The sequence below is a fragment of the Nannospalax galili genome, unplaced genomic scaffold, assembly GCF_000622305.1.
Source record: "Nannospalax galili isolate Female #2095 unplaced genomic scaffold, S.galili_v1.0 scaffold695, whole genome shotgun sequence".
Classification (NCBI taxonomy): domain Eukaryota; kingdom Metazoa; phylum Chordata; class Mammalia; order Rodentia; family Spalacidae; genus Nannospalax; species Nannospalax galili.
The window spans coordinates 536355-551026 of record NW_008335601.1 but is presented as its reverse complement, the minus strand read 5'-3'; the positions used below and the strand labels follow the sequence as shown (position 1 = coordinate 551026).

The window sequence follows — 14672 nt, the reverse complement described above, 5'->3', positions numbered from 1 at the left end:
GTCTTCTTTGAGACAGGGTCTCCCTGTAGCCCCAGCTGTCCTGGAACTCACTACGTAGACCAGGCCAGCCTTGAACTCAGAGATCTGCCTGCTTCTGCCTCCTGAGTGCTGGGACTAAAGGTGTGCACCACCATGCCTGGCCTAGCAGTAATCTTTTAAAGTCTACTTTTTCTAAGTTAATCCTGAATTTAAAACGTTCTGTTTATAGCTATCAGGTAATATAAACCTCTCCCCTCACCCCAATGTTGGAGATCAAACCCAAGACCTTGTGAATGCTAGGCAAATACCCTACCACCGAGCTGTTTCTAGTCCATAAACATGTCTCAACAATTATGACTTTTCCATTACTAATTTACTCAACAGGATTATCTTTTCTTATTCACAAGGGATATACTTGTCATAATTTGTACAAAACTAAAGTACGTGGTATTTAATGACAGTATCAAAGTAAAAGTACACTCTACCTGTCAGAAACATGGCTGTTAATCATCTTACTCAGACTGACTCATTACAGAATACCTAGACAATACCATAAACAAGCTACCTCAGTGACATTTCAAAATCATTTATCTATATTCAAAACTAATTTATTCCCTTTGCTTAAATTAACAAAGCAGTTAATATAAATTTTATGAACCGAGCTGGAGAGAGGGCTCAGCAGCTAAGAACACTGGCTGTTCTTGCAAAAATCCCAGCACCCACTTGGGTTCGAATCCCAGCACCCACTTGGCAGCTAACAGCTGTCCGTAACTCCAGTTCCAGGGGATCCGACGGCCTCTTCTGCTCTCCACGGACATTGCATGACACATGTGCACTTATCTACATGCAGGCAATACACTCATACACATAAAACAAAAATAATAAATAAAATATATTTTTAATAAAATTTTTTATGAACCATAGAGGTAAAATTCTTATTGCTATAAGCTACAAATTAAGTCTCATTTATTATGAGTTAAATACATAAACTCACTATAAAAACTTCAGGAAGCAGGAAAGTACAAAACAAAAAAGCCAAAAAACAATGGTAATCCTTGCTATTTGCTTTTTACTAACATATTCCTGTACCATCAAATACTCAAAAGATTAAATTTAATGTCTATATAATATCTCAAACGACAAAAAGGCATGTAATTAAGTAACCATCTTCCCAATGGACACTTGAGCCAGCAGTTACATCACAGACAGCATTCCTTATCTGTATTAACTTCCTCTGACAACAAGTCCAATAAATATTCATCAAATTAGAAAAGCTGAAACATTCCACCATCTGCAACCAGTCTTCCTATAAACACAAATTAAGGTTTGGATATTCTAGTTAAAACATTAGAATCTTTAATTTTCTTAATTTCCCAATACAATGAAATCCAACGAGTCTACAATATCTACACACACACACACACACACACACACACACACACACACACACACACACACACACATTTTCCTCTCAAACTTCCTCAAGTAGAAACTAGTTTCCAACATCAGCTTTGTCTTGTGAGACAGTCTCCCTATATAGCAGGCTGGCCTTGAACTGGTGATCTGCCTGCCTCTGCCTCTCAAGTGCTGTGGTCACACAGTGTGCATCACTCAGCCAGCTTTTCTTATCCCTTCCCCCCAATTTCATGATGCTCTCCCCCTAACCCCAGACACATGACACATGAGTCTCCTTTTAAACATGTGGGCTGACAGTTCTGCTCTTCCCCTATCCCCAGACATATGACACATGAGTCTCCTTTTAAATATGTCAGCTGACAGTTTTCTATAACTGGGCTGATTGATCTAAGACATGTAAAAGACTTGTTCAAGAGGGAAACAAGTTATTCATAATTATTTCACACAATTCATAAAAAATTACTTTGGTACTTAGAACACAATCAGAATTTGGGCTAATATGACTCAATTTCCAGTTTACCAAATCCTTAAAGGACTTAGATATGTTTTTGCTTAACAGAAAGGAAAACCACAGGCAAAGGGTGTTATAAACCAAATCAAAGGCAACATCATACAAACACTTTATCACGATTCATTTAAAATTTTTTTGTTTATGTGTATTACACCTGCATGTATGCAAGTGTACCTGTGTTGTGCAGTGCCCACACAGGACAGAAGAGGTAGTTGGAGCCCTTGAAACTGGAGTTACGAACAGTTGTCAGCCCCCATGTGGGTGCTGGATTTGAACCTGGATCCTCTGCAAGAGCAGTCAGTGCTCTTAACTGCTGTGCCATCTCTCCACTCCCTGGATTCTTTTTTTTTTTTTTTAAGGATCATTAAGTTAAGAGAAATCACACTTAAATCCTGATCCACTCTGGATGAAGGAAAAATGCACACTTCCTCTATGCCACTACTTCCATTCATTAAGAAGAATTCCCATGAAAGGATCAAAATCAGCAAAGCTCTGTCAGACAGTTATGTGGGTAGAATAAGAAAGGAAAAAGCAGTGGAGAGAGTGAAACCATTACAATTTCCTGAGACACTCACCAATCTAGTTTAATAAACACATATATTCCCTAACCCATTTTAGTTTTTCTTTCCTCTGCAAAGAAGAAATAGTTTTAATGGCCAAAGTGCATGCTTTTCTTGCGTTAATTAAAAAAAAAAAAATTCCTTATCACCACTGAACTTTGATAAAAAAACAACTTTTTTTTCATATTTTTTCCTACCTGAGGATTACAGGTGTTTAATCTTCATTATTCTTTCTGGACACTCGTTATCATTTTTGGAGTTGACGAGTATAAAGAGTACTATTACAGAGGAGGCATAGAGCTATAGTGGTTTTATCAGCAAGAGTTTGGAACCCAAAATATCTTAGTTCAAACCTCAGCTCTTGGACCTCGCCTGTGAAATGAGTACAGTAACAGTACCTATTCTCACAGAGACATTATGAAGAGTGACTGAGTTAAACATAAGCAAAGATTCGAGAAATTTATGGCACACACACTCTAATTCAGACTACTCTTTCACTATTGACTATTACATAAGTATGCTAAAATGGCTGTCATTAATGTACTATAAAGTTTTTGTTTAGCTTTTACTTTGATTCAGATAAAATTCACATACTGTAAATTCATCCCCTAAAAATCTGCTGTGTGTAGCTTTTAGAATATTCATATCTGTGTAACCATCAACCACTGTCTGACAGATCACCTTCTGGCCCCAAAAGGAAACCCCCATTATCCACTAGCAGTGACTCCTCCCCATCCCCACCACTGTTCTCCCGTTCCCCAAGCATTTGACAACCATTAAACTATTTTTTGTCTCTGTGGATTTGCTTTTCTGGACACTTTTACAAATAGAATCCTAATATATTGTCTTTTGTGCCTGATTTTCTTAAAGTCCAGTGTAAAGTTTCCAAGGTTCAGAAGGCAACATAGATCAGTATTTCAGTTATTTTTATGGTTCAATATATTCCATTATATGGGTAGGTCATATTTAATATTCTTACTGATCAGTAGATATTTGTGTCTTTACTTTTTGGATATTATGAATAATGTTGCTGCCATGAACATTCCTGTGGAAGTCTTTGTGTGATTATACATTTTATTTTCTCTTGAGTCAAAGAGTGAAACAGCTAGATTATAGCAGAACTCTAGTATTAATTTTTTGAGGATATGCCAAGCTATTTTTCTTTAGAATGTGAACCTAGTAAGTAAAGTCTTATCTTTGTGCTTTGTTCCAACATTATTGATATAGACTTATATTATTCAGACATTGGTTTCAGGGCCAGTAAGATGGCTTAACCAGTAAAGGTGCTTGTTGCCAAGCCCGATGGCCTGAGTTTCATCCCTAGGACACACGTGCCATGGCACACATACATGTACACACAAAAAAATAAATGTAATTAAAGAGAAGACATTGGTTTCATCTCAGTTGCTGTGATTCTTTCAACCCACAATTCTATTCCTTTGGTGCAAAATAAGCTCTCAATATGTCCTTTACCACTAAGCCTCTTAAAGACTTAAAGCATGTAGCGAAAATAAAGATTTTCTAGAGAGCAGACTCAATCTATTTGTATATCATACAAAAAAAATTTCAAAGTTTATTAAATTATTTATTTGAATAGAACAAGGGATGAAGAGAATACTAACTCATCTTTCAATTCTCATCAATGAAGCTCTGTCATGCAACAGAGGGCCAAGAACGCAAAAGCTCACAAATGGTCAAACTGCAGAGAATAGGAGTCTACAGAGTGTGGGCCCCTGGATAGTAATCCTAAATTAAAATCCACTCACCCAGGGCTCAGAGACCATTGTGGAAGAGGGGGCAGAAAGACTGAAGGAGGTGCATGACCATATGGAAATAGTCCTACAGACTCCTGGGACTCTTCTCATACAAACCTACAGCATTCACAAGACCCATGCAAACTTCAGCAGACAAAAACCCAGCACAGAACTGTGGAAATGAACAACAGGCTCCAATCTTATTCGAATAATTACTGGTAGCTGATTACTGCTGGGCAAGAATGAGCTGATCTTAAAGGGAGGGACTCTAGACAGGCTGACTAGATCCCAGTGGATGAACTTGCGCTGAAGGACTTCTCGGGACACTAACTTTACATGATAGGCCTTAACACAAATGACAGAAGGTATGAACTCCAGTGGGGAGGCTATGGGCGGGTACCAAAGGGGAAGGGGGTATAGAAATGATTTTCTGTATGAAATACATACAAAAAAAAATCAATAAAAATTTTTAAATTATTTATTTGAAGATATCTCCCATACATAGTAAGCTACATCTGAGTGTTATGTGAAAATAAAAATGAGTAACTTTCTTGATAAAAATGTCCATTTCCCAACATATACAAAAGTAATAACAAATATTAAATCCAGACTAATTCTTCCAAAAATGAAACAAACATTCAAGTTAAAGTTGATAATATAGCACTTAATATAAAAATGCTTGGCCCTCCTTATCAATACAAAAGGCAAACATTAAAATTATTAAAGTGGAATCACTCACCTATGTAGACTCTTTTGCTGTACCTCTGCATTAGTAGCAGCACAAACACATGCAGCGGGATAAGGTTGATGATAAACACATACCCGCCCCAAGCAGAGACCTATGAGAAAAGAGATGGTCACACAAGATTTCTATTTGTCACTTTCTAAAATAGGCATGCTTCATTTGTCATGACACTGTAAACATACAATGAGCAAATATAAAACACTAGTTATTTTTAGCAATTTTTTGAGGTAACATAAATATGTAACCTATTTATTTTTTTATTGATAAGTAAAATTTAACAGGAAAGTTGAGAACATTATAAATTTGTGAATTAGCAGAATATAGGCTATCATGGAAAGTTCTAGAATACAGATCATAAATTTGTAGCTTTAAAAAAAACCCAATAAGCTCTTATACTTAGGATCATCTATTTACTGCAAGAAAGCTCACTAGGAGTAAGAACAATGAATGTGGGCACTTGTCAGCAACTCCACTAAAAGGAATACTTACATCATCTGACTACACTTTGATTCATAACAGTGCTGGTTGTGTGCACCCTTGAGATGGATTATAAAGACTATATTTTAGTATTTGATTTATTCATGTGTTTCCTTTAATTAAAAGCTTCAAAGAATCACTGCTATCAGTTACCTTATAAGGATGTGTGCTAATGTACATATTTTGAACAATGTTATCTTTGTTTTAAATATTTCAGAGTAACTTCTAAGGACATATAAAAATACCTGGTCACTATGTGATCACATGCTATTTTTTTCACCAAAAAACAACAACAAACAAAAATAAACCATGATTCCTTGATTAAGCATCAGCCCTAAGAGATCCCTGGATATTCCCCAAAAGAGAACTGGTTTGTTTTACTAAGTACAATTGTGCAACACGTACCCTGGGCAATAATCATTTCAGAAAGGCCACAGTTAACTTTGCTGCCCATATTTATTCTATGAAAGTAGTTTAAAAAATTAAACTAGCATTAATTTTCAGCACTACTACATAGGCTATTGGGTGAAAAATAGGCAGAATTAAAAAGAAATAATACCAAACCCCAATCTTAAAGAAATGTGTTTAAAAATTATGAGGTGGCTCACAGGTTAAACAGTACATATTAGCAGTACTCAGGTGAAAGGAGTTCCGAGGATTCTGAAAACAGAGCAACACAATATGCTACCTGTCTGTTTTGTTCACTTACAAACAGAAAACCTAAAACAATGTGAATGTGAAGTTGTGAGGAGCCCTGGATGATCTCATGTACGACCTTTCACTATCAGCTTCTATTTCCTCATCCTCTGGCCCATACACATGCATCTTTACGTGTTTTGTTTTTTAATTCTTTTCATTACTTTAAGGACTGAAAAGAACATAACGGGCCAAAAGAACATTCTTTCTACAATATTTTCTTTCAGCTAATCTTTCCTTGAGATTTTTTTTTTAATAAAGTCTTCTAAGTGCTTATTTCTCTGTCCTCATCAACTTAGTAATGAGTAGAGATAATGCACATTTCCAGCTCATGACTATTTTAGCATTAAACAGTAACTTAGTCAATTCCAATATGCTCAATATTCGACAGGCAAAATTTTCTACTTTTTAGTTTGTAGACTAATGTGGAACACATTTTATTTTTCCATACAACTGGGAAAAACAAAAAAAACCAAGGTGTAATAAAAATATATACCTAAACTTATTTCTAAATGTCTTTAAGAAGTTAAAATCTTTATACTGTATTTGAGGGATCCAGTATCAGCTTGTCTTCGCAAAGCCTGTCTATTTGGGACCTGAGGTAGGGAAAAATGAAGGTGACAGTGATGACAGAACACATTACACAAAATCAAAGTCCTACACACCTGCAGAGAGAGGAAGTGGAAAATCAGTCCTGGATGAGAAGAAAAGGAATTATTCTAACTGCCTGACGACCTATTAGAGTTCATAATACACAGCTTCAAACATGAATCTTACCATGTAGAAATATGACAGGCAGCAGCACATTGTCCAAAACACTGACCCCGTTTTCACGGATTTTACCTAAAAAAAAAAAAAGAACGGCAAACCTTATCACAAAATGTTTATTAAAATAGTTCAATGTTTAGCTACCTTGTCCTACAAAAGGACTTAATATATGCTTTTATACCACCGAATAAAAGAATAAATGGACTTTTTGGAGTTAGTTTTCAGTAAAAAGAACATACTAAAAAGGAACAAAATACTGTTTTTTACTCTGTCTTGAATTGGTTAATAACAAATTGGAGCCTTAAAGAATAAATGTATTCAGCAAATTTCTATTTTCATATGACCGATTTGCTTAGACCCAACACCTTAATCTGTTTCTCCAATTGAATACATGAGCATATATAATATATTGTATGTATGTGTGTGTGTATATATATATATACACAATATATTATATATGACTCAGCTTCCATTTTGGAAAAATGTACACTGTTAAAATATCTTCCAGATGGCCTAATATGTAAGAAAAACTCTCAGCTAGTCTGAATTAGAAAGGCAATTTACAATAAATCAAAGTTCAAAAAGCTGACAAGTTCTGTTCTAAAGTAGTAACTTCCAAATGCATTTATGTTACCAGAAAGAATAAAATGTTAGCATCTTCAGAGAACCTGAATCTAAATGTCAGAAACACAGATCTAGACACATGACACAGGGCCATCTTTAACATGAGTGAGTATCCCAAGAAAAATTGAGAACAAGTCCTATTACAAGCAATTCTGTAATAAGAGTTCTATTTCAGTCCTGAGAGGCATATTCTAATAGTTAATTTCCAAGCATTCTTTACATTTAAAAACAGGTCTCTACTAATACCTTACAGTTAACTACAGATGACACCTAGATTTTATTAGAAAGAAATGTCAAAAGAACACAATGGAAGGAAGTGAGGGAGGAGAAAACATGTTGAAAATTTAAAAAGTAAGAAAATGTCCTTTGGCCAACCTGAGATCATTTCTTTAATGTTAACTGCAAAAAGACTGAAGCAGGGAGTTGGAACGAAGCAGTTACAAAAAAATTAGAGGTAGACGGGCATGGTGGTATAGGCCTTTAATCCCAGCACTTGGGAGGCAGAGGCAGGTGGATCTCTGTGCGATTAAGACTAGCATGGGATGATCTACAAAGTGAGTTCCAGGCCAGCATGAGTCTGGGGCCACAGGGGGACTCTGCTCCCACCAAAACAATCAATCATAGAGATGAAAGACCAAAGGAACAGATAGAGAAGAAAAAAATACTCAAGAGGCTTAAGCCTAAGAGAAACTAAAAAAGTAGTATTTTCAGAGAATGAAATGGGCAAGAAAGCACAAAGCTACCCCAAGGATGGCCATGGAAAGCTATGGTAGCAGCACATAAAATGGTGTCAGTGGAGCAAAAAAGTTCACCCTAGACCTTAGCAGTAGAAAGTATAAGCTACCCAGCTGACTGGAGCTAGACACGATGTCAGAGAAAGGCTGCCAGTGTCCATCTCCCCCTGTGTACCCATGTCAGTTACATTGTTCCTTACCTCTCAATGTACCCATCAGGATTTGAAATCAACAAGATTCTTTTAAGCATTCCTCCTTTGAAGTAGGTATCAGGTTAAGCTTTCTCAGCAGAGGGTGATGGAGCAGCAGAGGAAGAAGGGGAAGGGGTTCCTATCACTTCAGCTGTAGGGTTGATTCCTGGCATGTAGGAAGGCATTTTATGCCAGTCAGTCACAGACCCTGTGACTGCAATCATAATCTGGTCTTTCTATAACTAGACTTCCATGCACATTCTGAGAGCATACTGCTTCCACAAACAACCACTTTCTTGGTGTGCCACAGGCCACGAGCTTCTATCCTTTATCTGCCAACACCGAAAGGTTGTTTTATTTCAAACTAATTCTGGCCTGGTCAAATCACTGAATGTTTCTGTTGTCAATGACTGAATCTCAACCTATGAAGAGTCCTGAACACCTTCCAAGTATGTACTTGCTTGAGCTCGAGGACACACGTAGTTCCCTTGTATCTTACTTCTCATATTTAATCATAGTTAATATTCCTTTACATAAAAGATCTTTTATTTACCTTCTTGTAACTATTTCTGTGTTCTGAGTGAAATCAGATTATTATAATCCATTACAAGAAAATCATGATTATGTTACAATCACTAATTACATCCTCTTTTTTGAGACAGGGCAGGGTCTCATGTAGCCCAGGCTGGCTTGAACTTGCTACACAGCTGAGACCAGCCTTGAACTCCTAATCCTCCTCCTCCTACCTCCCAATGACTAGGATTACAGGTGTACATCACCATAACCAGTTCACATTCTGTACCCTTAATATTTCCTCAGGCTCTGAAGCTAACTGGGCTATGAAAGAATAAGAAAATTAAGTCAAATATATTTCTCAATATTTACGAGATCACCAAAAAACTTTGCTAGGCAATGTTGGACACATAACTGTTATTAAGTCCTTCCCCAACTAGGGAGGTAAGACACAAAGGCAAGAGACCATCAAAGAACAGTATGACAGAAATCATACGGTAAATCCATACAGCACCAAATGGTCCTCACAGATACACACTTTGAATGTTAGAGGCAGGGAAACAGCTCTGGTTGAAGTACAAGAAGCTTTAAATGGCAGGATTTGTACAGAACCTTGCAGGAAAGGAAGCAGTAAAGACACAAGGCATCCAATCAAGCACCCAGAGTGGATTTTGCAGTACACACACAGAGGTGTATAGAACCCACAAAATACAATCTAGAGGAGGTAAGAGAAAAGCAACCATCATGTATTTAAGACTTAAGAGAGCTGGAGAGATGGCCCAACAGGTAAGAGCAGTTAAAGCTCTTGCAGAGGACCTGAGTTCAGTTCTTAGCATCCCATTAACAGCTCACAATCACCTTTAACTCTAGCTCCAGGGGATCCAATGCCCTCTTCTAGCCTAAATGGGCACTCCACTCATGATTATATAGCCAAAGACACACACACACACACACACACACACACACACACACACACACAAAACAGATCCTGCTGGTGTGGTGGTTAGTCTCAGCACTCAGGAGGCAGAGGCAGGCAGATCTCTATGAGATGGAGGTCAGCCTGGTCTACATGGCGAGTTCCAGGCCACCTGGGGCTAAGAGGGAGACTGTGTCTCAAAAACAAAACCAAACAAAATAAAATCATAAAAGAAAAACTTAAAACACATCTTACTACAGTACAGTATGGGGGAGGTGTACGCCTCAGAAATGAAAGCTAGTATACAAGAAATGATAGAACAGAGATGGAGACATGAATTAAGTTCTATGAAAACAAAAATCAAGAGTAAGAAAATCTACCTGAAAGAAGCGTCAAGGTTTCAAAGAGGCAAGCCCTGAGAGTATACAAAAGGAGAGAACAGCACATTTAAGAGGAACTGGACAGGCTCTAGGAGGTGAGGACCAAGACAGGTGGGGGCTTTGTAAGCCATTCTCAGGAGCTGCTTTTCAATTACAGGTAGTGAAGGGTGTATTATATGGATCAGGGGAAGTTCAAGATCCAGATGTCTTGCTATAAAAGAAAACTCAGATAAGTGAATAGGCTGAGTCCTGAGGTGCAAATTTAAAGTAGAACAAATGAAGATGGAAAGAAGCAGCTGTGTCCAAGGTCAAATCAGAAGTTTAGATGAGCTGCTGGACATGGAGATTACTGGAAGAAGCACCAGCTTCCTGAGGAAGTCTCCTGAGGAAGACCCACTTGGACAGAGGTTTTAGGATTCAGTCTCTGACATGCTGGTACTGAGTGTCTGGAAGAAATGATATGACATGAAGATGTGTCCTGCCTTTTTGAACTTCCCATCTGAACTAGCAGTGTATTTCTTACTCTGAAAAGTTAAACTATGTTTGAAACAAAAATAAAATCGAGAAGAGCAAGTTTCAAGACCAACTAGCAGTCACTCCAGTAAAAAACAGAAAGATAACGATGAAAAGAGCTAAGCTACAATCAGAGAAGTTTAAAACAAAGCTAATTAGTCTATCCCAGGGTTTCCTCACATTAAATTGTTATGAGACTTTGAATAAGTTTATTAGCTGAATTCTCAGCTATAAGCCATTAAATGTAGCTTTGCTTGTGCAAAGCCCTAGGTTTGATCCCCAGCACTGCACTGCGAAATAAAAATATTTTCTTCCAAAGCTAGTTGAAATAGAATCTTTTATCAAAGTTGAAAACTTTGACATAAGAGACATTTCTGGTTATAGGAATGTGACTTTCAGAGATCCCTCTCTGAGGGAGTAGAGGAAAAAAAATTAGAAACAAGACAGTCTAAAATAACCATTTCAGGGCTAAGAATGTAGCTCAGTAGTATAGTTCGTGTCTATTATACATGAAACCCTAGGTTCAATTCCCACCACCACCAGCACACACACACACACATACAAAAGTACTGTATAAAATAACCATTTTAGTGCATATAAAAACATAAAATCAATCAAATAACAGACAAATTGAGAGCTATGCTCTTCTTGCCTTAGGTTGCCCCCAAACAAAATATACCCTTCTCACCACTCAGCTTGGCTGGTGAAAACGTTTTAATCAGCTAATCAGCTGCTTTGTTGTCCTAGGATTTGATTCAGGGTAGGGAGTATTGAGAAAGAAAAGTAGCTTTGCCAGCTAAAAACAGTAAACTCTGAACACATGTGGGCTGTCAACCTCAGCACATCCAAAGCTCCAAGAACAGTTAGGACAGACTAGTCAGAAATCAGTGAGCTATCATGAAGATAAAAAAGCCATAACACAATAATCTGAGATAAGGGCACACGCACACATGGAAGACTTGAGAAATCCACCAAAGAGTCAGCTGCAACTTTGAAGTTGTTCAATTACCCACAAATTGACTGACTTAGGAGAGAGCCTTCTGGACTCAAATGCTTGAACGCAAACTACCCAAAATCTTTTGCGTGACATGTATTTATCCAGACACAGGTGATCTCTAGGAAAATCAAGTTAAATTTCAAAGGGAAAACTATTAGCCAACATTGAGAAACAACAGAGAAATGACCATGAAAACCCTTTCACAAAAATCATACAGTTCAAAAAACACAGAGAAAGCCAAGAGGAGAGACTATAAAGAGACAGAAAAAATTTTTTTTAGAAAATCACAACTTTCCAAATTTTATGGTACACAATCTACAGAACCACAAACCCCAATAAGCCCCCAAGTATAATATATAAAATGAACCAAAACAGACTGACGATAGTTAAAGGGCTGGAAGACAAAGAGAAAATTCTGAAAAGACAAAGAGGAAAAATACATGTGGAAATAAGGACTAGCTGACTTCTCATTTTAAGAAAATTGACAGAAAATAGAGGAACGACATGCTTATAGTGTTGGAAGAAAAAAAAAAGTCATCCCTAACTAAGCAACTATTCATAAGGAAGGCAGGCTACTTACTGGGCAGTAGCAACAGGCCTGTCATCTCAGCACATGGGCTACAGAGACAGAATGATCAGGATTTAAAATCAGCCTCAGTTCTATAGCAAGTCTGACGCTAACCTGGGCTACATGAAACTGCCACAACAAAATCAATCTGTTAACGGATGTGATTTACACACATTCAAATATTCAGCTCCCTGATCACACAGCTACAGATGTTAATAATAGCACAGCACAAGAGAGACAACAGAGGGACTGTATTAGAGCCAAGTGTGAGAGTCTACTAGACTTACCTCAGCATTAAAACCTGAAATAGACTGTACTAGGTTGAAGATGCATAGTGTAATCTGTACACCAACCACCATAAAACAATAAAGCTAAAAAACTAGAGCAATTAAAAATTTATGGTAAGTGTAAATCAAATCACACAGAACACTGCAAGAAGTATGAAGTAGCTAAACCCTCAGGTCAAAAGGTAAAGATGTAAGGATGAATAAGCAAGATCTAAATATATGCAGTTTATAAAACCTTTTAGAGAGATGAACACCTGGAATTTAAAACTCAGATCCAACAACAGGGTTCAGGAATCTCTGAAAAGAAATCAATACAAATGGTGGGGGGCGGGGGAATTCAAGCCAAAAGTTGGATAAATGAATCAGACAATTCACATGAAATTAAAATGTTTCAAAATAGATACACATTACCAAATGTGAGAAAAATCTTTCATGAAGAGAAAAATCAGGTCCGAATGATAACATTAAAAAACTAGCAGCCAGGCATGGTGGCATGTCTCTTGTGAGATGAGGCCATCCTGGTCTACAAAGCGAGTGCCAAGCCAGCTGGGACTACAGGGAGACCCTGTCTCAAAAAGACCAAAACAACAATAACAACAACAACAACAAAACTAGCAATTAAAAATCTTCCTAGGTCCAATGGTGAACTCACTGTTAAGAAACAATACCAGTCCCATCAAAACCTTTCAGAGCAGAAGAGAAAGCATTACTCTAAGCCATTTCAGAAGCCTACTGCAACCCTAATACCAAAGTCTGACAAAAACATCACAAGAAAAGTACTAGCCAATATTCACCATATAAAATTCTTATAAATATAATACAAATCTGGTAATATGCATAAGGATTGTATATCATGAACAAATGTTATCATGAATGCAAAATTGTTTCAGCATCTGAAAATAAAATAATCCAGAGATTCCCTAATGGGGTAATTCTGAACCTTTAGGAAAATTTGGTAATATCTAAAGACATTTTTGATTATCACAGTAGGAATACCTAGAAAGTTACAGAGATAATGCTTCCAGTTTATAACACACCAGACATCACACACAACAAAGGATTACCTGGCCCAAAATATTAATGGTGCTGAGGTTGAGAAAACATAAATATAACAGAAGTCAAAACCATGTGATCACCTTAAAAAGCATAGAAAAAATCCTCTGCTTCCCTGGACCTGCACAACCTGCTAACTCTCCTGGTCTGCTCTCCTATCTTCAGGCCTCTTGGGGTGGGTCTATCCCAGAGCCCTCCGCGCCTTGACTCCCCCGGCCTCATTCGCCCTTCCATTTCCCCCGCTGTTCTCTGCTCCTGGTTTGGGCCCTGCGCCATTCCTGGTCTTGGGTCCCCAGACACCTGGGGAACCGGTGCTGCTTCCTGATCCTTTTTGCCCAGGCCAGCTTGGTGCCTTCCTTGGGCTCCAGGAGCACTGCTTTGGGACCGGGCCCCGCCCTCATCTCTCCCTGCTTCCCTGGACCTGCACCACCAGCTAACTTTCCTGGCCTGCTCTCCAGCCCTCAGGCCTCTCTTGGGTAAGTCTATCGCACAGCCCTCCGCGCCTTGACTCCCCCAGCCGCGTTCACCCTTCCATCTCCCCCGCTGTTCTCTACTCCTAGTGTGGGCCCTGTGCCATTCCTAGTCTTGGGTCCCCAGACACCTGGGGAACCAATACTGCTTGCTGATCTCTTTCACCCAGAACAACTTAGTGCCTTCCTTGGGCCCCAGGAGCACTGCTTCTGGATCTGCCCCGCCCTCACCTCCCTCTACTTCCTTGGTCCTGCAACACCCACCAGCCTCTTTCTGGGGCTGACAGCCTCTTTTTGGGGCTCCGAGGCTTACCTTTCCTCTCCCTGATCCTTTGCATCCAGTACAACCCAGCTACTCAATCCACCCCTTGGGAAATCTTGGGGCTTATTCCCACCCCATCTGCCTTTGTATCCCTGCGTGGCAAGGCCACAGCCAGGATCGCATGTCAGTCCAGCACCCAAGTTCCTGAGAACAAAATCATTCTTAGAAGATTCCAGACCTAAGAAGAAAGTCTGAAAA

General features: G+C 38.4%; 1 protein-coding gene across 2 annotated transcripts in view; it reads right to left on the bottom strand.

Annotated features, from left to right (window-relative positions):
- Stt3b (STT3 oligosaccharyltransferase complex catalytic subunit B) overlaps positions 1 to 14672 on the bottom strand; it is a 94969-nt gene that overhangs the window by 28839 nt on the left and 51458 nt on the right. For both annotated transcript variants that reach the window (XM_008830465.2, XM_029562229.1), the window contains exons 4-5: positions 6916 to 6981; positions 4960 to 5059 (exon numbers count right to left, since the gene is read on the bottom strand). In XM_008830465.2, coding sequence (XP_008828687.1) covers positions 4960 to 5059; positions 6916 to 6981 — 166 coding nt within the window. The remainder of the gene's footprint in view (positions 1 to 4959; positions 5060 to 6915; positions 6982 to 14672) is intronic.